Consider the following 22,596-nt stretch of genomic DNA (forward strand, 5'->3'; position numbering starts at 1 on the left):
CTTCAAACACTAAAATTACATTTGGTTAAGACTGAGGCAGACAGATTTAGTGAGATTATCAAATTATGACTGGTGAGGATTGATATGCTATGCTGTATTCTGTGCCAGTGAGAATTCTCAGCACAGCTGCGACCTGTGAGGCAGCATCGTGACCACTAGGGGGCAGCCAGAACCTTTCATGACTCCTCACTGTAGAACTTTTCATTCTCTTTCATTCTCAGAGCGACTGATATACCTGAGCTCTGCTCAGTGGCTTGTGAGCCATATGTTAAGCCTGCCTGGTCCTCTGCTCCTTGGTCAGTGTGATATGTTGTGTCCTATCAGTCAAAATGCATCTGTGTGCTGCAGTGACGTGCGGTGAGGTTCGTGGCTGGTGAGGCCCTGACTTTTTCAGAGTCAAATTTACAAATACATAAACCAAATTTAGTAACGGCGCCTATTAACGCCCGAAACCTATTAACAGCCTCACGCAGGTACATGTTACTTAATATTGATTTCTAAATCAACCAGGATAACGGATTTTAAACACCATACGCTCCTACCCAAAGGGGGTATTTAACTTGTATGTGTGCAAAAATTGCAGTACAGCGTTATTTAGTGTACTAGACAGCGATTTATTTCTGTGTGTACAAACCCTCATGGAACGAACTGAACGAATTCGATTTCGCAACGAGAATTTGTGAGGGTCATAGAGCTTTCCATAGACATATATACAGAAAGGCTGTTAATGGGTTCAACCTCCTGTATCAGCTAATTTTGCCTGTCGGTCTACACAAGGGAAAAAAAACTGAAAACACGTTTCAGTTGAAATCCAAACAAGTTACCAGTCCTAATCTAGACACCCACCGCTACTGAAATATGTAAGATTGATTGATTAAAGATTTTTCGATCTATAAATGTTTTTAATAGCTGGGGCGTTAATAGGCGCCTTTACGATAGAGTATCTAAGATCACCATTCAATTGGCAGCTTTCACATTGACTACTGGTTGTTTTTCATATCAGCATTCTTTACACACACATAGGTAAGGTGCATACAGTAGGCAGCTGCTAGCGTGTGATGAACTCATGTGTAAATAGTATGCACTCATGAATATGAACTCCTGAATATGAACTCTTTCTTACGAAGTTGCACAAGCACCTTGAGGGTTTCTACCTTTTCCCATTATAATTTTAAGAGTTAAATCGAGGAGACTATAACATCAGCTAGATAAGCAGCTATCATTTCATGCAAATTGAACTCTTCCGATTAACTCGTAAGGTTATTAAGTGTCCTTAGCTAGCTAATTAGCTAACGTAGCAACAGGATAACCATTGCAACCAGGAAACACAACTTACCTACAATTTAAGTTTAATTTCTCAAAATCAGCTCACCAATAAAAAGCAGTCTTGGGTTCCAAGTGATCACAACCACTTGAGTGATGTTAAATGGCTTCACATAGACATAAAACAATCCCAAGAGAAATAATGGGAAATCAACAGAGCTGCCGATGTAAGTTCAAAACCAAATTTATTCTTGAGGTTCCAAACATGTTCAAAGCAATTTGGCTTTGAATGTGAGAAGTCGATCGAGTTATCTTCTGTCCCGTTGCTTGAAGCATACCTTTTAACTCCGGCATTGGTCTCCCATTATTAATCATTTCACGTTTGGACTGAAAGTCCAGTTTTGAGAACTGCTTCAGCTTAGCAATAAAATCTTCCATTTTCGCCATCAAGTAGAAGTGTAGAAGAAGAGCAACGTTTCCCAGCATAACCCCGACAGGTGCGCTCTCGCACGCCCCCTTCATTGAGGCAGAGGTATGTGTGCCTCACCTACATGATTTTTCAATGCGTTTTGAGCTCAGCTGAAAGGTTCTACGCATGCGCACGCATGCGCAAAACCCAGTTGGGAGCGATTGCGCAATCCTAGGTGAGGCACTGCCTCACTAGCTCCCATAGACAATACATGGTGCCTAACCTGACCGCACGTCCCTTGTTTTCTCCCGTCTATTTGAATAGGACATGCGCGAATTCAGCGATTTTGATTATAAAAATGCTCGAAATGATTGGAATCATGCAGAAATTACACCTATACCACAGATTAGTAGAGAAATATCAATATTTATTTTATTTTATCATGTTTTTTTTTTTTACTTTTCAAGGTGACAGCCTGCCTCATAGGACCGCACGTCCCTGGTGTGCTGGCATTAAAGCTGGCAGCTTTAGAAATCCTGATTGCTAGTGTTATGGAGCTGTCCTTCCATTAATCATAGGATGTACTTATACAAAAACAGGAAGGGGTTTCACCCTTTTGCTTGGGGTAAGGTAACTCTGGCACTATGACTACAGTGGCTAGCAGACATTTCAAAGTAACAGCCGGAAATACAGTATCTCAACAGTTGTGCTCATCTGATATTCCAGGAAGTGTTGGAATAAAACAAAATGTTGCTCATTGGTTTCATTTATTTAATAATGTGGTATGTTTTATTTGGTGTTTTAACTCACCTGCAGCTTCTTCTGTTAATACAGGAGGAGATGTAGACACATTGGGAGCCATGTTTGAATAGATCATATTGTCCAGAAGATTTACAGATGACACAAGACTAAACAGTGACATGAATATCACCATTATTATTAAAATCGAATTGGTCTTGCCACCCATTCTAGACCTGCAGATCCTTTGCTGCTGGTCAGGTCCAGTGCTGTTTTCTCAGTGTCAGATTATTAATGGTACAACACCATCTGGTGGGCATCTCTCTCCAAATGAATCATGAATTAATTATGAATTAGAAAGAAAAAAAACACCACATTTCTTTTAGATTAATAGAAACTTTGCTATCCAAAGCGAAGTTTTATTACTTTGACACTCTGCATATCTATGAAATGTGATTGAAAAGAGAGACGTGTCCTAAATACTGACAGAACACCGAATGTTTGAGTTTATTTATTAATGCTTGTTTTTAAATAAACTAGCATGCCACAGAGCCAGATGCAGTTTTGTGTATGACATGGACTGTATATGCTATGGAACCAGTAGACTGTGTATGCTGTGGAACAACCAGTAGATATTCCAGTGTAAAGGAAATCATATCAGAACCATTTCCTCCCACCACATTTAATGCACTTAATATAATTGGAGTGCTTCATTAATAAATGGTAGCTCTTTACGTATAACTCATCATTATGTGTAACTAATCTTTGTGCCCTGATAGGTAAAGCATCATGTCTGATGGTTGAATAAAAATGATGGCATTTTAGTACTGACTTTTTCAGCTCTAGGATAATACTATCATCACTTTGGCTGTTGTTGTGGAAAATGTCAAGTAATAACCATTTCTCCATGTTCTCTGCCGTACGTTTATGTCATACAGGATGCTATTGTCGTGCTGTGGAATAAACAGGAATGACTGCAAACACTATGGAGAGGACAAAATGTCAGGAGTTAAATTAGAACATTTATTTATTAAAAGTCAAATATTCAAAGTACCTTGCCTTATATGAACTTTCCACAGCCTGTTGCCTACAGTAAATGCATTACTTTATGTACAGCTGCTTTGAAGCACAAACAGGTACACAGAACTGAGACCCTGCAAGGCCTAAGCAGATTCATATGATTACATCATAGGTCAACACCCCCTAGTCTTCTTGAGAAAATAACAACATGTTCAACCACACTCCCCAATCTAAACTTAGCACAATACATGGAAAGTATCATGATAGACGCAACGCTGCAAAATAAATTTGATATATAACACAGACGTTACATTCATAATGTAAACAGCCAAAATCAATGTACTGCCTAGCCGAACGCTCATCTCTTTCAAGTATTCCAATGCCTTATTCTAGGAGCATGATGTTTAGGAGCACAAGCATACTTTAGAAGAAGCAACGTGTGCTCGGCCTGCTAACCAATGATAATCAAATGAATGAATTAATCCCACTATAACCCTTGGCAGTCACATAACAGTAGAGCCAAATTACTGCAAGCACAGTTTGAATTGCAAATATTGAATGGAGACAGTGATCTAGAGATTGCTGAGATGTTCAATACTCTTTTTTTTTTTTTACTCAAACGAAGTACAATGTTCATATCACTTTAATGCAATGGCGTCTTTCTAGTTCTTAATGCAGCAGGTAATGGGTCTTCTAATGTTTCTGGCTACAAAATGGGCTGGTGGCAGCATAGATACATACTGATATATCGATGAGCTTTTCTCTGGCAAAATATATCAACACCAAACTTACACCAAACATCACAAGCTGTACAAAATAATACAAATGATAAGATGAAAGTGATGAATGGGTGTGTGTGTGTGTGTGTGTGTGTGTGTGTGTGTGTGTGTGTGTGTGTGTGTGTGTGTGTGTGTGTGTGTGTGTCTGTTGGTGTAGGTGTGTGTTGGTATGGTGCTGCATATGTATCATGTTTACATCTGAAGAGGTAATTAGACTTCAGCCCATGGAGCACATCTAATTTTTGTTTGTCCAAAACTTTATTCATGGTAAATAAACTCGGTCACAAGACTGGTTTCGAACTTGCCATCTCACATATTTCTCTAAAGCTAAATGTAGAACCCTTCAAGTATCCTTGCAACTGCACATGAAACGTTATTTGGCTACTCATACAAAGACTGAGATATTTTAGATACACTATGATATGTTAAACTGTACTTCCAGCAGGTGCAGATAGATTTACAATGCCTAACTGCAACTGAAACGTTACATAAAAACTGTAGATATACATATAAACTGTTTTTGATTGGTTGTGGACACCACCAAGATCCCTTTTCAGTACAAATATAGATTTCTTCTCGGCCTCGTCTGAATAAGACACCCAGCCTCAGACATACGGCCCATCCATGAGGTCCGTGAGAATATTTGATTTGACTCATGTGATTAAAACTAGTTTCCACCTCCTGTACTCTCATTCCTCATCTATGAGATACCTGTGCAGTTTCCATGACGACTCCAAGTTAAACAGAGGCCTTCTCCGGGCCAAAGAGACAGTTTCTGATTGCAAGGATTGGGACAGGGGAATAGTGCAGAGGGGCGGGAGTTACTACTCGGCCAGGAAAACGCCGAAAAAGGAAAAAACAATATTGAGGCTACATGCAGTTAACCTTTTCTTGTTCAATTAAATGGAGTAGCCAAACCTGTTAAATGATATATTGTGTTTTTTTTCTTCATGTTTCTCTGTTGTAATGTTAGACAGATAGGAGGAGCATGCTGTTGCAAGATACAGGTGAGAGATATTTTGACACCGCAGTTACCATGACACTATTATAACCCTTTTCACAAAATCTTCATATCGTTCCACCATGATTTTCTTTTTGTTTTACTTCACCTGTTTCTGAATAGTTAAAAAGTACTCATTTGAGCCTCCAGAACTGGTAACTGGTAATGTTCAATTATGACTGTTACTATTTTTGAGTATTTTCTTTTTAACCTCCAGCTGTCATTGTTACAATATTATATCTATTATGTCAGTAAAAAAATCCTGTTTTATAACAATGAAATAACTATTCCATTTAGTTCACTCAGGAGTAGTTTATACCACCTACCATTTGTGTTTGCACTGTCAACTGGTGTCCAGGATTGATCTTCCCAAACTGAAGTGAAATACGAAATGTTGGCTCCAGTGATATTTTCACACCCTTGAATGCTTTTAAAGAGCTGAAAGGCACAGGTTCAACCCTAATTATGCTTTGTATCTTTAAGATGATATAAGCTCATATAAAAAGTAGACTGTACATATTTCAGCATTTTCATTTTCAATCCAACAGATTAGCTCTATTCACAAGATCAACATATACAGTACAGTATCGGTGACAGCACTTGTTCTTGCTAAAGCACTTGCTATTTACAATTCCCTGTGTCCCTAAAATACAACCCCCACACATACACACATGTAAATACACACACACACACACACACACACACACACACACACACACACACACACACACACACACACACACACACACACACAAACACACACACACACATATATACATACACACACACACACATTCCCATACACACTATTTCTAATTTGGTACCACTGATTGCACAGAGGAATCAGTCCAATCTGATGGGATATGAGAGTAATATGTGGCCCAGGCTATACACCACAGCAAAACCTATCAAAGCCATTCAGGTGAAAATCAGAATCTTCCATACTGGTGTAAAAACAAATACATTTCAGCAAGGGAATCACAGTCTTCAGAGAAGAAGAAAAGCCACTTAAAAAGAATACATTTCAAAAGGGAATCACAGTCTTCAGAGAAGAATAGGGTTGTTCTCAAAGAAGAAAAGCCACTTACAAAACAATACACACCTTAAAGTAACCATTCATTTTTGGGGCAAACCAAAAACAATAAAAAATAAGAATGGTACAGTTGCGGAAAAAAAAAAATACCATCATGTGTCACATTTAAAGGCAGTTATGTTTCAGTCTTTGTTTTAGAAAAGCATTAGAGAAACATTGTCATGTGTCAAAATGTAGTTTCGTGTGTCTGCGTATGTACTGTAAGTGCTTGCGTCTTTGGTGCCGCTGTTACCTGCGGCCCGTTTCGGTGAGCCGCAGGAAGTGGATGTTGTGTGGACTGTCCGCCAGCTCAGGGTGCTGCTCGACGGGCAGGGCGTAGAGCCCCTCGTAGCCGCTCACCCTGCCCTCCGACAGCAGCTCCCGCCGCTCGCCGTCCGTCCACGCCCTGGAGCCGCCGTCCCCTTCCTGGACACGCCTCTGCTCCTTCAGCCACGCCCCCTGCACCGCCCGCTGCCGGACGATCTCCAGAATGCGTGCGCGCTCCTCGTCCGGCGTGGCCCCGTAGCGCACGTTGAAGCTGAGCACGGCCTGCTGCAGCTGGATGTCCGCGAAGCGCCGCGTCCGGCCCGCCAGCACAGCGCTCATCTGGGACACGGACACGTTGACGCCGTTCTCCAGCACCCGCGCGCCGCCCTGACCCAGCGCCAGACCCGGCCCGCCGGCTCCCCCGACCACGCCCAGGTCCGCCTCCAAGGGGCCGGCTTTGGTGAAGTAGTGCGTGTCGCGGCCGTCCACGGTGAAATGCACGTCGCTCAGGTACACGGCGCCGTTCAGCACAGCCGCCACGCGCCGGCTGTCCTCGCTGGCCACGCCGATGATCTCCGTGGAGACCATTCCGTCCCGGATGGCGAACTTCACACCCTTGCCAAAGATGGAGGAGAGGGCGGAGAAGCGGGTGCGGCGGCCCTGCCGGCCTTTCAGCCTGCCATTGGCCGGACTCATGGGAAGGCGGTCCAGAGAGATGAAGTTCCGTAGGTGCTTCTGCAGCTCACACTGGATACCCAAAACCACCTGAGGAGAGAGGAGTGTATGTGTGTGTGTGTGTGTGTGTGTGTGTGTGTGTGTGTGTGTGTGTGTTTGTGTGTGAGTGTGAGTGTGTATATATGTGAGATGTGGATACAGAAAAAAATATAGTATAATGAAACAATGGCAGTATAGTATAGCACACATCCTTACAGAGCCCTAAAGCATTGTAAAGAGCATAGTGTTGCACGGGGCCAATATCCAAAACACTGTACTGCATTAAAACTATAAGTTCACCAGGAAGAATAAAACGTTGTGTTTTGTGCCTCAGCGTGTCTCCGCCCACCTTGCTGGGGTCCCACTCCCGCGTCCTGCTCTGGGTCCTCCTCATCTCGTAGGTCTGCTCCATGCTGTCCACCTCCTTCTTGGGGAAACCAGGAACCACGTTGTGCAGCTGGAAGCCAAAGAGCTGCAGCCAGCTGCTCAAATCTGCCAGGAAATGACATCAGGTGAATGAAGCAGTCAGGTCAAAAATGTAAGACTACCTCCACATTAGTGTAATATTAGTTTATATTCATTTGTTGGTACCTTACATTTACCTGTAATTTACTAATTACTATTAATTAATGTAAAATATTATATTGCCATTGCGGGTGGTATTGAAGAAGTCTGGAAGTCTGACCTGTGGTGAACCTGGTGATGTCCTGGAGCTTTCCCAGGGGGTAGTTGTTGTTGAAGGCATAGAGGTTAAAGGGTTTGGGCTCAATGCTCAGCTCCTTCCACAGCTGGTGGTTAGGTGTGGTCCAGCGTCCGGCCACCACGTCATAGTCCCGGTGGCCCAGGTGCACCAGGCGCGACAGCGAGTCGTACAGGCCGCCCTGGAAGCCCAACACCAGAGAGAAGGTGGGGTTGGAGTCGTGGTAGATGTCCCCGTACGGTGTGTAGTGCACCTCCTTCACCACGCGCCCGCGGCTGCTGAAGACCGCCAGCGGCGTCCCGGCGTTATCGCAGGCCACGTAGAACTCCTCCCCGCTGCTCATCTCCATGGCGATCAGGTGTCCCTGCAGGTCGTAGTAGAGCGAGGTGATCTGCGAGCTGGAGAGGTTGTAGAGGTGGGTGACGCGCGTGGGCTCCGTCAGGTCGGCGTAGAAGAACTGCAGCTGCTGCCCGTCGCTGGTGCGCTGCGCCACCCGCCTGCCGAGCCCGTCGTAGCGGAACCACACGCTGCGCTGCGAGTCGCGGTCCAGCGCGCGCGTCAGCAGCCCGTTGGAGTTGTACTGGAAGAGCACGCTGCCGCGCTGGCGCAGGAAGCCGTCTTCGTCCACGCGGTACTGGATCTCGCCCAGGCGTGTGATGCGGTCGCGCAGGTCGTAGCGCAGGGGCGTTAGGCGGGCGCTGTTGCCGTGACTCAGGAGGTTGATGTTGCCGTTGAGGTCGTAGCTGTAGCGCCACTGTGGCCGCTCATTCACAGACACCTGTAACCAGGAGACAACATTTTATTAGATTTCACTGATTAGACATTTGTGTGCGAGTGTGTATGGAAACATGTGTGTGTGTGTGTGTGTGTGTGTGTGTGTGTGTGTGTGTGTGTGTGTGTGTATTTACATATGTGTATGTGTAGGGGTTGTATTTTAGGGATACAGGGAATTGTGAATAGCAAGTGAATAGCTAGACTGCAGAGACACAGTTTTCATAGAACAGAACAGAAACATAGACAGAAAGAGTGATGGGGTCTTTACCGCCTGAAGCTGTCCGTCAGCATCATACTCAAAAGAGAAGCGTGTGATGTTGTTGTCCACTCCGATGCGGATGTCACAGACTGTGACGCGGCCCATGCTGTCGTACTGGATAGTCATCCAGTAGGCGATGGCCTTCAGAATCTCATACTGCACCTCGATCACCTGCCCGTTGGCATTTGAGATCTTGGTGTGCTTCATGGCGTGTGTGGTGATGACCTGGTTGAGGTCGTAGTTGATGACGCTGAATTTGCCAAACTGCTCGATGCGTCCTGACACGTCCACGTAGCGGTAGAGATCAATGGGGAGCGGAGTCTCGTTGATCATGGCCTGCATGCTGGTGACGCGGAAGTTGTTGTAGCTGTAGTCAAAGCGAGCGTTCACCAGCCCCTCCTCACTGAATCGGAAAATCTGCCTTCCGACCAGTGGACCTGTGTCAAAGAATAATACACAACTGTGTCAGAAAAGCAACACCTTGTTATACCAACATAGCATGTATTCCACATACAGAATATTTAACTGCTCCATTACTTTTACACTTATTCTACTGTATGAGGAAAAAAACTACTACTAGACTAGCTTCATTTTTTGCATGTGTCCAGAGGAGATACCTGTCTGCTTATAATGGATGGAGAGACACCTGTCTGTTTATAATGGATGGAGAGACACCTGTCTGTTTATAATGGATGGAGAGATACCTGTCTGTTTATAAAGGATAGAGAGATAGCTGTCTGTTTATAAAGGATGGAGAGTTATCTGTCTGTTTATAAAGTATGGAGAGATAGCTGTCTGTTTATAAAGTATAAAGAGATACCTGTCTGTTTATAAAGTATGGAGAGTTATCTGTCTGTTTATAAAGTATGGAGAGATACCTGTCTGTTTATAAAGTATGGAGAGATAGCTGTCTGTTTATAAAGTATGGAGAGATACCTGTCTGTTTATAACGGATGGAGCAGATGAAGCCGTCCTGCATCAGGTGGATGGTCTTTATGGCGCCTGCAGCCTCGTCATAGGTGAAGGTGACCAGGGTGGAGTCGTACAGCACCTCAGCCAAGTGGGCCATGCGGTTGTACCTGTAGACGGTGCGTCTACCTGTGCCCAGGTGGAGTGTCTGCAGGAGCCGGCCGTCGTGGGAGTAGTCCTGGATGAGGGCGGCGGTGGGAGTGTCTGGGGGGGTGTAGGTGTTCCTGTAGTAGCCCACAGACAGGGTGGACTGCAGGTTGTGGCGCACCATGCTTGGCATGGTCACCGAGAGCAGGTAGTCCGTCTGATCGTACTCAAACGTGTACCGCCGCTGGCTATGCAACAGCAACATCACTGACTGCAAAACACACACACACACAAACACACATACACAGAGAGAGAGAGGGAGAGAGGGAGAGAGATGAATAAGCAATATAAGCATTTGCTCTTCTTGTATCTTGTATCTTGTATTGTAATGCTATACTTTGTGTAAAAAAAACCCAACATTTTTACAGAAACGTATATAATAGGAAGGACTTCTTTCAATTCATGCATGTTTACCTTCTCCAGGTATGTGTAGCCCCAGCTTTTGCCATTGGTCCATGTTCTGGAGATGAGTTTGCCACTGTCATAGTCCCGCTTCTCGGTCCAGTTGCCCCGCTGGATGCTGCTCACCAGCCCCGCCGGAGTGTAGGACACGTTCACCTGGTTGTACTTGCTCGGGGACCAGAGCACCGGCCGCCCCAGCGGGTCGTACTGAATCCTGAGGGTGAATTTGCGGTGGTCGTCGTAAATCTTCCCAACGCGCGTGGCTTGGTTGAAATCGATGGACAACACGTTTCTATTGTGAGCCTGGTATGGGTGGGCAAAAATAACAACAATAAAGACCCTGCAGTGACATCAACACATTTCGACAAGTAGCCATTAGCATGATCAAAACTGTAGCTACCACATGTGTCATCTATATCATCTTGTAACAGCATTGACACAATAGGCTTTATGAAATATGAGGTCAAAGGCTGTCTGAGAGTGATGACATGACAATTAGGCTGTGCTTGCAGACCAAGGGAGGCAAACTGGTCGTTGTGTGTCATCACCTCGGGCTCCAACTGTGCCTCCGCATGTGTCAGAGTTTCTGGCAATATGTTTAACTGTGAGATGTAAGGGCCAGTTCTCTAGCTTTACCTTCAGTTGAAGGTGCACTCAATCCACCTGGCCAAGTTTAGGGGGTTTATTAAGAATATGGATTTAAAAAAAAAAATATGGGCAAATAGCGAAAATATGTCCGGGGGAATCATAGGAGTAGTATCATCATTAAATACATGTAGAAAGTCATGTGAGGGACACATAAAGACACCCATTATTCCCACTAGCCATTCAGGTTATGCACTATGTGGTTCTGTGGTCCTGGGATGGAACAACTCGCAAAAATGTAAGAAAAGCCTTCACAGCAGGACATTGCCAATTATATCAGCTAACTGGACTGTTTTTGGTGGTTTGCACACCTTTCAGGTAGTTAGCTCACTGGTTTTAGACTAAAGCTCCCTACGACTGCTTTAATGGATGCACTCTCTGATCTCAGTCTCAAGACCTGCGGCGATGAGTGTGTGTTGCCGTAGTTACCCGTAGGCGGCGTTCGTAGGCCGTGTAGTTTCCCTTGGCCTGCTCTCGCCTCTGGCGCCACTCGATCAGGCTGTGGCTGTGCTCCCCGGGCAGGGTGATGTTGCAGCGGCCCACTGTGGGGTGCACGGTGCCCGGCAGTGCCCCCGAGGCAACGTCGGACGCCACGTGGGGCTCCGTGGTCAGAGTCACCTCCATCCCGCTGGAGAACGTCACCCAGAGAGAACCGTCGGAACTGATTCGGTAAACATTCTGAGTGTGAGCTAGAATAGAAAACGAGAATGATCAGCATCAAGTTAGATTAGATCACCATCAAACTCAACAAAACATTGGAATATTCTCAATATTAATACTTTAGATACATAGAATACAAAGGCATACTCATTAGTCTTTGCATTAGCATTAGCCCACTTTTCTCAGTTATCTCAGCTGATACAGATAGAACGTTCTAGATGTTAAATTCCTCATGGACTAGCTTGCCACAAACACAGAATACTATGATACAAAACTTAGTAAATCATTGACAAGCACTGCATTACATCATGAGACTGTTGGGCAGCACAGATGACTTTCATTATGTGAAAGATTCAGGTGATCTTTCTTTACTTCATTACGCACACAAACCTTGGCGAAGCATGTATATGGTATTGGCTGCAGAGTAGTTGGTTGCGGTGATGAAGTTTTCGCTGCTCGATGTGTCAGCCTCCACCTTGACCGACTTCTCCATGTTACCATGGAAACTACTGACCTCACCCGTTGGCAAGGTGACATTGATGAGGTGGCCGTCACTGTTATACCTACCCAAGGACACAGACTCAGTTATTAGCATCTAACAAAAGAAGAGGGCAACAACCGAACAAACCAGAATGCTCACTTGTCAGACACTGTGCGACACCTACACATCATCATGCTTTAATAACTACTAATCATGATGATAAAGCGTCTGTTTGATGTCAGTCAAGCATTAAATGGAGTACAGAGGTTCACTAACGTGCTTGAAGAACATTTATTCTAAGCACTACACTCACCAGGGATGGTGGACAAAAAAAGATCTGCTATGTATTAGGCACCAATTGTAACTAAAAGAGAGAATTCAAACCACTCTTCCATCTCCTCCATTTAATGATGATCTTAGTACTATGAGACGTTTGCGAGGCTGTTCCCAGAACAGCAGGGGAGCTCCTTAACGCCTTTCAGGACTCCCAGGACAATAGACACTTCAGCAGGACTATTCTTCTCTCTGGGGGTCACATTCTGTCAGAGCAATTTCAAGTGCTTTCACTTAAGGAATGAATCAAAAGGAAATCTCAGTTAGTTTGCCTTAACCGCTGTACTGCATCAGTTAAGGACCTTGTTCTTTTGGCCTCTTTCTGCCTCCAGGGGGCAGTAGTGCTACATGCGTGTACATGGGCCCCTGCAAAAGAAAAAAAAAGGGAGTGGAGGTAGTCTTTGCTAAACCAACTCTGCCTCTGGTGAAGTTCGAGCTGCAGCAGGAGAGAAAGGTGCTTTTGAGAGCGCCCAGCTGCACTGAAGGTTGAAGTGCGGATCAAACAAAATGAAAGAGGGGAGAGGCAGGCAGGCAGGCTCCTGACATTTCAGACCACTTCAGACCTTAGAACCTGGGGCTCATGTGTACGACTGACAGCTTTCAAGCACCCACACTCTGCCTCCTGTATATGTGCAGGCACACACACACACACACACGTACGAATGCCCCCACACACTCTCACACACACATGGACACAGAGGCAATTGATTGATTGATTTACACCCTCAGCACATGCAAAATTTAGTTATTTTTCCCATTTACCATAAATCTGAATTGATCAATCATCCAATAAAAACAGAATGAAAAGTGTGTGACCGACCTACGTTACCTCTCACAGAATCACAGACATCTTAGCACAGACATTTACGTGCACCTTCCTTCAACAGCAAGGATATTATAAAATCATGAATATTTCAAGAACCCTTACTTAACAATTATGAGTGACTACATGCTGAGAGTAGAATTTTTTTTTTTTAAAAGGATTGTTTTGAGAGTGATTTACGAATTGTAGGCTGTGGTTAAACGTGCAGGGTAGACACAATCATTTGTATCTGTAATTATTAGTGCACTTATCCACTTAAAGTACACCACTCAGACAGGAACTCAACCAGCAGCCTTAGGTGACAAGGACTGCTTCAGAGAAAGAGAGAAAGAGAGAGAGAAAGAGAAAGAGAGAGAGAGAAAGAGAAAGAGGACAGGCGATGGTGTGGGAGAGAAACCAAGCAGATACACTCAAAGGGAGACTCGGAAAGGACATGACAGAAACACACACACACACACACACACACACAGCAGGGCAGATAACAAACTCCACTTGGACCTGTCAATCACACCGAGACACATGGTGATCTCTTGCCAAGACACTGACACTAACATGAATGGAGCAGAAGGCAACAATGAAAAGGAGAGAATGGAGGAGTTTAAGAGAGAGGAAGCGAGGTGAGGTAGCAGCAAGACAAAACCAAAGAGATTACAAAACGTAAATGCAATAAATGAAAGAAAGAAAGAAAAAGAGAGAGAGAGAAAGAGAGTGAGGGAGAGAGACAGAATAATAGTGAGAGAGAGAGAGGCCATGACAGCTAGAGAGTGTACAAATGGGCTCAGGTAAAGAAAGCTGGAGACTCAATCACTTACTCATAGACTGTTGTCCAGGCGTTCTCGTTGCTTACGGTGGCAAGGAGGCCTGTGTTGCCGTAGTAACTGATCTGGGCCAAATCGTGGGCCAGAGCCGAGACGCGCTTGAGCGTGCCCGTGCTGCTCAGCGTGAGCCAGTACACCTGCCCGCCGGGCACCAGCAGCCACAGGGGCACGCCGTTGGCGTCGCGCCGCACGTGCACCGAGCCCCCGTTGCTGGCGGTCACCGCGGTCAGGTGGCCCTCGGGGCTGTAGGTGAAGTTGTAGATGTAGTCGCCGGTGACCAGGCTGCGGGTGTGCAGGTGCGTCCCGTTGGCGTCGAACAGGTACAGCTCCTGGTCCACCACCGAGCTGATCTCGTACTGGCGGTTCCGGTTCAGACGCGGGCTGTTGCTGCTGACCGTGCGGATGCGCACGTTGCCCAGGTCGGCGATGTAAAGGGTGCCGTTAGGGGACACGGCCAGAGAGGAAGGTGACTTCAACTTGGCGTCGCGGGCATAGCCGCCATCACCTAGAAATATTGATGAGAGATGAGAAGACGGAATCGATTGAAGAAGATATGAACAAAGCATTTTTTTTCTCTTCACTTTGGCCAAGGGGTAAAGGCATCTACATTTGCATTCTTGGACTGGTGATTTGAGTATTTAAATAGCTCATGATTTATTGTCTTGGGAATGCTGGAACATTGCCAGTTGTTCTGGAGCTCACATGCAGCACAAACCATGCTGAAAGGGAGCGTTGAACACTGGAACACTGGAACCACTGGAACACTGAGGACCACTGGAACACTGAGGACCATATGTCACAGACCATAAACCATAGCTGTACTTCCTGCTTAGTGCTGAAACCAATATGGGCTTCACTGTGAGTGTGCAGGATGTGCATATATATGTGTGTACATCCCAGAGGAAAATCATTATGGGTGTTATTGGGTGGCCTGGGGCTGTTTGCTGTTTTCTGTGGTTGTGTGAGCACACGCTGCATGACTCACCGGAGAAACAATCACAGCTGGGGTCAATCTTGCAGTCACACTCGCTGGTCGCCCCGGCGATGATGGAAATCTCGCCGTTGGTGGTGACCTGCTGCACGCGGCTGGTCTTTCTCTCATCCGTTTCGGCGATAAACAGGGTCCCCTGGTGCGACACGGCGATTGCCTTGGCCCCCTCCAGAGCCGAGTGAACCGCCGCCTTGCTCACCAGCAGGTGGTCGACGCCCGGAACCTGGCAGTGGATGGGTCGTCCGGCAACCACTCGAGCCTGGTTGGCCTCGGTCACCTGCAGGACGATGTTGTTGTCCAGGACAAAGAGGGAGTTGTCCAGTGGGCTAACAGACAGGTCCGTGGGCCACTCCAGTCGCACCTGAAGAGTCATAGAGATGGCGCACAAGTGCCATTATATTTATTAAGAGTTACATTTATTATTATTTATTTATTATCATTTATTTATTATCATCAGTATCTCCACAGTCCAAACTATCAGTGCAGTATGAAAACTCACTAGATACAAGTTATATTAGCACAAAGAATTGCTACATTGCTTACATCAAAGAATTGCTTATATGTCTTATATAGCATATCTATGTATATCTATCTATATATATATATAGCATACGGAATTAACATATGAAGAACTGCTTGGTGTTCCTGGGAGGATATTGCACGTACATCCTTCAACTCAATAGAGTGCCATCTGACTGACAGAGATACAGTGCATGTCGGTTGTACATTTAAAAAAAAAAGAAATTCAATTTAGTGAGTGCTCTTGTGTGCACTTAAGTTCTATCCTTTTGAAGTGGTCCAGACAACCTCTCCTCTACCAAGTATTAGCTGTCTGCCTTGGCCAGGCAATGGAAGTCTGCAGAAGCAGGCGTGCCTGGGTCCAGTCTGGCTAAAACGTTTCTGCTCTGGCTTTCTCCAGGTTAAGCTTGGCAGGTTTGTCTAAATGGAGCTTGGCTTGATTTAGCTGAAGCTGGCTAAGAGGACCTGGCTGCCTGTAATAGACTGGGTGGGGATAAGAGCTGGCTGGGATGGGCTTGGCTGTCTTAGTGTGAGTGTCTCATTATGTGTCTGGCCTGAATCCCAGTGCTGTAATCACCCTGGTCTTTAACTAGATCTGTGAAATTCACTTGTCCACGTCTTTTCAGTGGCCTCCGAATGCACTGAGAAATTATTCAAACTGCTGAAGGAGAAAACGAGATTCCATCTTAAGCTCTACTGATGGATAAACAGCTCAATCGTCGCGGTGTGTGAGAAAGATGCCATCAGAAAATAAAGCAACACCTCTGATGGCGGAGCCTACTTAGCCATCCATACTAAACAGTCCTGCTACTCAGCCGACGGAAAGGAAAAGGCAGGCAGAAAAGGAATAAAATGATGGAAAATAATGCATACTGTTGAGTTCAAATACTTGAAAGAGCAAAACAGGAGCAGTAGATAGATAGATAGATAGATAGATAGATAGATAGATATATGGAGATTTAAAAATACAGCGATAGAAAGTGATCAAGAGAGAGAGAGAGAGAGAGAAAGAGAGAATTCAAACAATAGATTTAGCAAAAAAAATATAACAGAGCAGGTCAGCATCTTATATCACGAAGCTTTGCACCTCCTTAAAATAAAAACCTCCCATCTCTCTGTCACACACACACAAACACACACACACACACACACACACACACACACACACACTAAACATGTCTTCTTGCATTACCAAACCAGAAATCACTAAGACTCCACATAGCTCTTCACCCTAAAGAACTGCATGTAGTTTTTCACCTCCATGTCTTGGTTTTAGCCCCAGTTAGACGTTAAAAAAAGAAAAACCCTGCCAGATGAATAAATGCCCTACGAGGCCCCTTGGAGCCCGAGAGCAAGATTGATCACGGCTTCATCCGCTCCTCTAAGCCGCCGGTGCAGGAGCCTCCCGTTGTGTTTTGAATGACTTGGGGGAGAGGAGATCGACTCAGAGCTCGGGCCAAATAGCCCTGGCCGCCTCTACCTCTGGAATAACCCCACACAGTCCATCCCAGAGACGGAGCAGCTATTCACAGCCAGGTGCTGCTAGAGAACCTCCCTGTGTTAGCGGCATCTTTGTGCATATGTGAGAAGGGGACTATTTATCTGTCAGTCTGTGTATGCATGCGTGTGTTTGTGTACGTGTGTGTGTGTGTGTGTGTGTGTGTGTGTGTTTTTCTCTTTTCATTCGATTCAGTTTGTACTCTTTCCAAACTGTGATAGAGTGATCTCTTCAGGTGATTTATGTCTTTATTCAAGAGGAGTTTCAAAATGACAGAAATTCACTGCACTATCCAGCAAAACAGGTAGTCGGCTCGCCATCTGCAGGAAGTGACAACTGTAAGAATAAAAGAGGCCCTTTAAAAAAAAAAGGGAAATCAATGTGTGTGTGTGTGTGGGACAGAGAAATAAAAGTCCCCAAAAAATAAATAAAGAAATAGGAAACTAGGCAAGAGGAGAAGGCTTGTGTGTAAATGAACAGCCTGAGAGGGTACAGCGGTTTGGCCAAGCAGTTGAAAATGAATCCATTTCAAGGTAATTCTTCTCCGAATGGCAGGGCAACATGGAGAAAGGACCCTCTCCCCGCTCCTCGTTACTGCCAGAGACAGCTGTCGGAGAGGGCAGAAAATGAGAGCGTGCTCCGCGAGAACACAAACCCTGGCACGGGGAAATATGATCACCATCACTGGAGGAGCGGACAGTATTAAGTATGAAGTGTGTCAGAGCCTAGGGATGATGGGGATTATTCAAATTTCCTCTCTTTTAGCGAAGGGCCCCATGGCGCTCTCTCTCTCTCTCTCTCTCTCTCTCTCTCTCTCCCGCGCATTACACTCTGAATCTTATTTAAGCGCCCGCTCGTCAAGAGGGTCTGCCGAGCAAACCGGCGTGTGTCAGAAAAGGAAGCGGCCCCGACGCTCCACTCTGCGCTTCAAATTAATTCTTAAGGAAAATGGATTCTCAAGACGGGCACCCTCTCGGGACCTGCCGTGTGCACGTGTGTGTGTGTGTCTGTGTGTGCCGTTTAGAGTCACGACGGACGGGGACACGTGTCTGGCAAACTCTCCGGCCGAGTGAACAGCCGAGCTATTGTGTGTGCGCGTGTTAGTGTGCTCGCCGGCCTGAGGCGTTGTGATCCGGCGGTCACGTGTGGAGGAGAGACGGTGGACGTGAGGCTAATCACATGACAGGGGAGCGCTATTATGGCAGGCCTATTATGGCATAAAACCACACAATGAACAGCAGTCCATTAAAACACTCGGTTAGCTCTGCCAGCCACACACTGACAGGAGCTAGTGTGGGAAAAGGGAGAGAGAGAGAGAGAGTGAGAGTGAGAGAAGGGAGGGAGAGAGGGAGGGAGGAGAACATGAGTGAGAGGGTGAGATAAAGAGGGAGAAGAGGGACCGAAAAAAAGTGTGAAAAGACTTTTCCAAATACCTGCACGATACTGTGTGACACTCCTGCCAGTGTAGTCAGAAGCAGCATGATTATGCACAGTTTGCTCTCTCTGTGTGTGTGTGTGTGTGTGTGTGTATGTGTGTGTGTGTGTGTGTGTGTGTGTGTGTTGCAGCGGTCATGTGTGGGTTAGAGGCTGGTGAGGGAGTTGTTTCTGCAGGCAGGTATGAGTGCACATCTGCTCACCTGACTGATGTCCATATGCGAGTCGCAGCTGAGCGGCTGTGTTGACGTCAGGCCATTGGAGCCGATCACTGTCGTTATCACGCCTTTCTCGTTGATCTTTCGAATGGTCGTCCCGTCAACAAAATAGATGAGGCCGTGCTTGTCCACCGCAATGCCTGCAGAGAGGGCGAGAAACGCAAGTACAAGGACACGTTTGAATTTAGAACTGTATTATTTTGCTACTACGTGGAAAGCAATCATGCACTTATACAACATAGGGGTGTCAACTATAGTGAGTAAAAAAAAAAGCTCTGTAGAGAGACTGAGTTCCATTCACTGTCATGCTCTTGTCACTCTGCTTCATCAAGATGCCATTGACTGTTTCAGTAGGCAAGGGCACCATCTGTATTCATGATTCACCATACAAAACATCCTCCTCCCTCCAGAGATGTCTGCTCTTGTACAGACTGCAAGATGGTTTGTATCTGAAACATGGACTAACACTGAAAATGAGAACAACAAGCTGACCAATAGGAGCAATAAACAGAAATGGAGCCATTGTACCCCGAAAGCCAAACACAATAATACAACTTTTAACCTATCGGAAAAACACGGCACCCAACCGACCAGGATAATCACTCAGCTGTCAATCATGAGTGCTAGCAAAGGCGGCTTGCTTGCAGGGGGGAGTTGCCCTGGGTCGAGCATCGAGGGGAGGGGGTGTGTTTGTGAAGCTGTCAGAATATGTAACTTTCAGAAACAACACTAATTACACCTTCAATTAAAACCATTTGCCATAGAGGCTCAAATTATTCATTGTTTCCTGTCGCGCTTCAAATGTACTTGATGATGATCACAGGTTCCAGTCCAATTCAGATGCACATATAAACAAGATGCTCAGTTGTACAGCTATAACCAGGACTAAACCAGAGGAAACGCACTCCTATCTGAGGAGCGTAAGACATGATCTCACTGAAGAGCAGGGCTTTTATATAGGTTAATATAAGTAAATGTGTAAAAAAAAATATGAGTGGATGTTTCCAACTTAAAAAAAAAAAGCAAAATAAATAACTACTTTGTTACATTCATCTCCCTCTAACATGCTTTCCATTTTCATTAATTTTTTTTCTCCTGTCACTGGTCTTTTTTGTTGCCATCCGAGATGAATCACAAAATTGGCAGGAACGGACAGAGAGAGGTGGCTGCCCAAATAAGATGTGCACTCGCGAGGGCACGCACACACCCGCCTGTGCGGCACACCCGTGGACACATTAGCAGAGGGGATCTGAAGCAAGTCGTGCCTCTCGCCTGGCACGCCTCATTAATCGTGTGTGTGTGATTAACCCAGCTGACTAATTGGCGTCGTGCTTTCATTGGCTGAGTGATCCTTTATAAACTGGGGGGTAATGAGGTTTGCGGTGGTCTATCTGCGGCGCAGGTATCAAGGCTGCAAATCTGTCGAAAGCGTTTCTCAGAGTGTGAGCGATGCTATCAGATTAATGAGAATCCATGTGTGTCTTTGTTCTCGAGGCCTTTCTTACCATTCCTTGGCTCTGCTATGATATGCGTGCATCTTTAAGGATGACTCTGCAAAGTCAAAAGGACACGCACAGCGTACACGTCCCACGCATCCGTTCGCTCTCGCCGTCATTGTTCCCTTGTTAGCCAACGTTTCCACAGAAACGTGCTCAGTGTGATAACAAACCCAATTAGTTTAATAAAGTGGTGTTATCTGATTAAATTAGCTCTGTGAGTTCAGGTCTCCAGAGAAACACACACACACACACACACACACACACACACGTGCTCTTACTTCTCTACAGTCCTAACTGGATCCCATCCTGTGTCTGTTTGCCACTCTGTCAGCTTCTCTCTCTCTCTCTCCCCCCCCCCCACAACTCCTTACTCATCCGTGATCGTGAGAACGGCTGTAGCTCCTAATGCTCCTTGCTAACTGAAATTTCTTATGGAAGCAGACAATGGAGCTAAAGGAGTTCTACTGCATGATGCCTCATTCTGGTATTATCACAGTCGTACAATACTTTACAATAACTACAAATACATTCATACACAGTACACGCCGCATGGGGAGAGTATTGCAGATGACCTGATGAAAAACCCCATTCAGAAGGGAGTTTTCAGTGTAGTTGTTGTGCCTTGTGCTTCTCTCTGTGTTTCTGAGGGAGCTGGAGATACTTAGACATGTCTTTGCCTCTGTGACACAATAAACGGGTGTGACAGTATCCATCTCTCCCAGCTGGCAGAGCCAAAGGCAGCACATCCTCCAAGTGTCAGGCGCTCAGAAAAGCGAACAAAATGTCTTTTCGTTACACACACTTTCTTTCTTTCTTTCTTTCACTCTCGCTCCCTCTTACACACGCACACACTTTCTCGTTCTCTCTCTCACACACACACGTACACACACACACACACGTGCGCGCACACACACACAGACACACACACACACACACACACACACACACACACACACACACTGAAAAATGGGGGGAGAGGTTCTTTCTTCTTTGTGGTCAAGTACATTTATTGGGATATTGATGTGGATTTTGGCAGTTCTGAGTCATTGGGGGTTTTGGCCAGACCCAACAGCATAATCCCAAATCAGGGAAAATGGAGACACAATCCAGATCTCCGAGGGTTCCCCCAAGGCTTTGAGGGGTCTCCTTAACCTTTTAGTTTCATCTCCATCGAAACAAGCCAACTAAGCAGAAACCCAATTCTCAAGGGCCGGCCTGTTAACTGGTCTTCATCAGGACCTGTCTGGCTGTGAGGAGACAGAGTCTGGGAAAGACTCCAACAGGGCTGATCAATAAATTTGATTAATTAGGTTCGAGCCACACAGTACGTCCCCTGGACTTCATCTAACACTATTGACTTCAATCCATATTGAACAGGAAACTGAAAACAAAATGAGACAGAAAAACAGATAGGCTTTGAAAGCAGGAGAGACAGGGTGAGGCTGAAGACTGATAAACAATCTTCAATCCAGCAGTTCAATGGTTTAAGCCCATTTTGTGTCTAACCTACGTGCAAGGGGGGTTGTGCTTTCCCTTGTGTGCCCGGTGAGGTAAGTTTGCCAATAATTCTGTGTGTATAGTGTTCATGTTCAATTCAGTGTTTAATGTGACATTTTACTATTTACTCGTGTTCTACCCTTGCCCTGTAAACTGTGTCTGCGTATCAGATCCCTGCCTTTCCCTGTAATCTCTATCAGTTGGCTGACGTGTCCATAAACCGCAAGGCGTCAAGAGAAGCCATCTGACTGTTCTGTTTCTATAAGTTGCACTTTCTGTATACTGAAACCTTGATTTACAGCAGCTAATTAAATACAATGTATCCTCCATGAAAGGCTTTATTATCCTTGAGAAACGTCCTAGAAAATCCTGTGTGACCTTCGGAGAGTCATGAGAAGTGGGGGTTGGAGAGAATAAGAGGTAACGCCAATCACTGTAATCCCTTGCCACAGTCAATGCCGTACAGACCCACATCTACCAAATCAACTCTGTCAACCTCCTGGAAAAATCCATAACCTGACTGGAGTAGCCTTCAAGTCTACATGTTAAAACTGGCTATCCGTCTGTCACTGTGACCTCACCACAACAACCAACTTAATGGTATTTACTAAACAGCAGAAACCTCCATTGACCACGCAGCTGACACAAGCCTAATGAAGACCTTGTA

At 45.5% G+C, this 22,596-nt stretch overlaps 1 protein-coding gene across 1 annotated transcript in view; it reads right to left on the reverse strand.

The window, feature by feature from the left end:
- Positions 1-5,936: 5,936 nt before the first annotated feature.
- The window catches only part of tenm1 (teneurin transmembrane protein 1), an 85,586-nt gene continuing 68,926 nt past the window's right edge, over positions 5,937-22,596 (reverse strand). The window contains exons 22-32 of the mRNA XM_042708379.1: positions 18,919-19,073; positions 15,259-15,625; positions 14,268-14,778; positions 12,209-12,381; positions 11,588-11,847; positions 10,526-10,816; positions 9,932-10,322; positions 9,005-9,432; positions 7,948-8,740; positions 7,612-7,754; positions 5,937-7,313 (exon numbers count right to left, since the gene is read on the reverse strand). Coding sequence (XP_042564313.1) covers positions 6,531-7,313; positions 7,612-7,754; positions 7,948-8,740; positions 9,005-9,432; positions 9,932-10,322; positions 10,526-10,816; positions 11,588-11,847; positions 12,209-12,381; positions 14,268-14,778; positions 15,259-15,625; positions 18,919-19,073 — 4,295 coding nt within the window. The 3' untranslated portion in view covers positions 5,937-6,530. The remainder of the gene's footprint in view (positions 7,314-7,611; positions 7,755-7,947; positions 8,741-9,004; positions 9,433-9,931; positions 10,323-10,525; positions 10,817-11,587; positions 11,848-12,208; positions 12,382-14,267; positions 14,779-15,258; positions 15,626-18,918; positions 19,074-22,596) is intronic.

The sequence above is a fragment of the Clupea harengus genome, chromosome 8, assembly GCF_900700415.2.
Source record: "Clupea harengus chromosome 8, Ch_v2.0.2, whole genome shotgun sequence".
NCBI classification, from domain to species: domain Eukaryota; kingdom Metazoa; phylum Chordata; class Actinopteri; order Clupeiformes; family Clupeidae; genus Clupea; species Clupea harengus.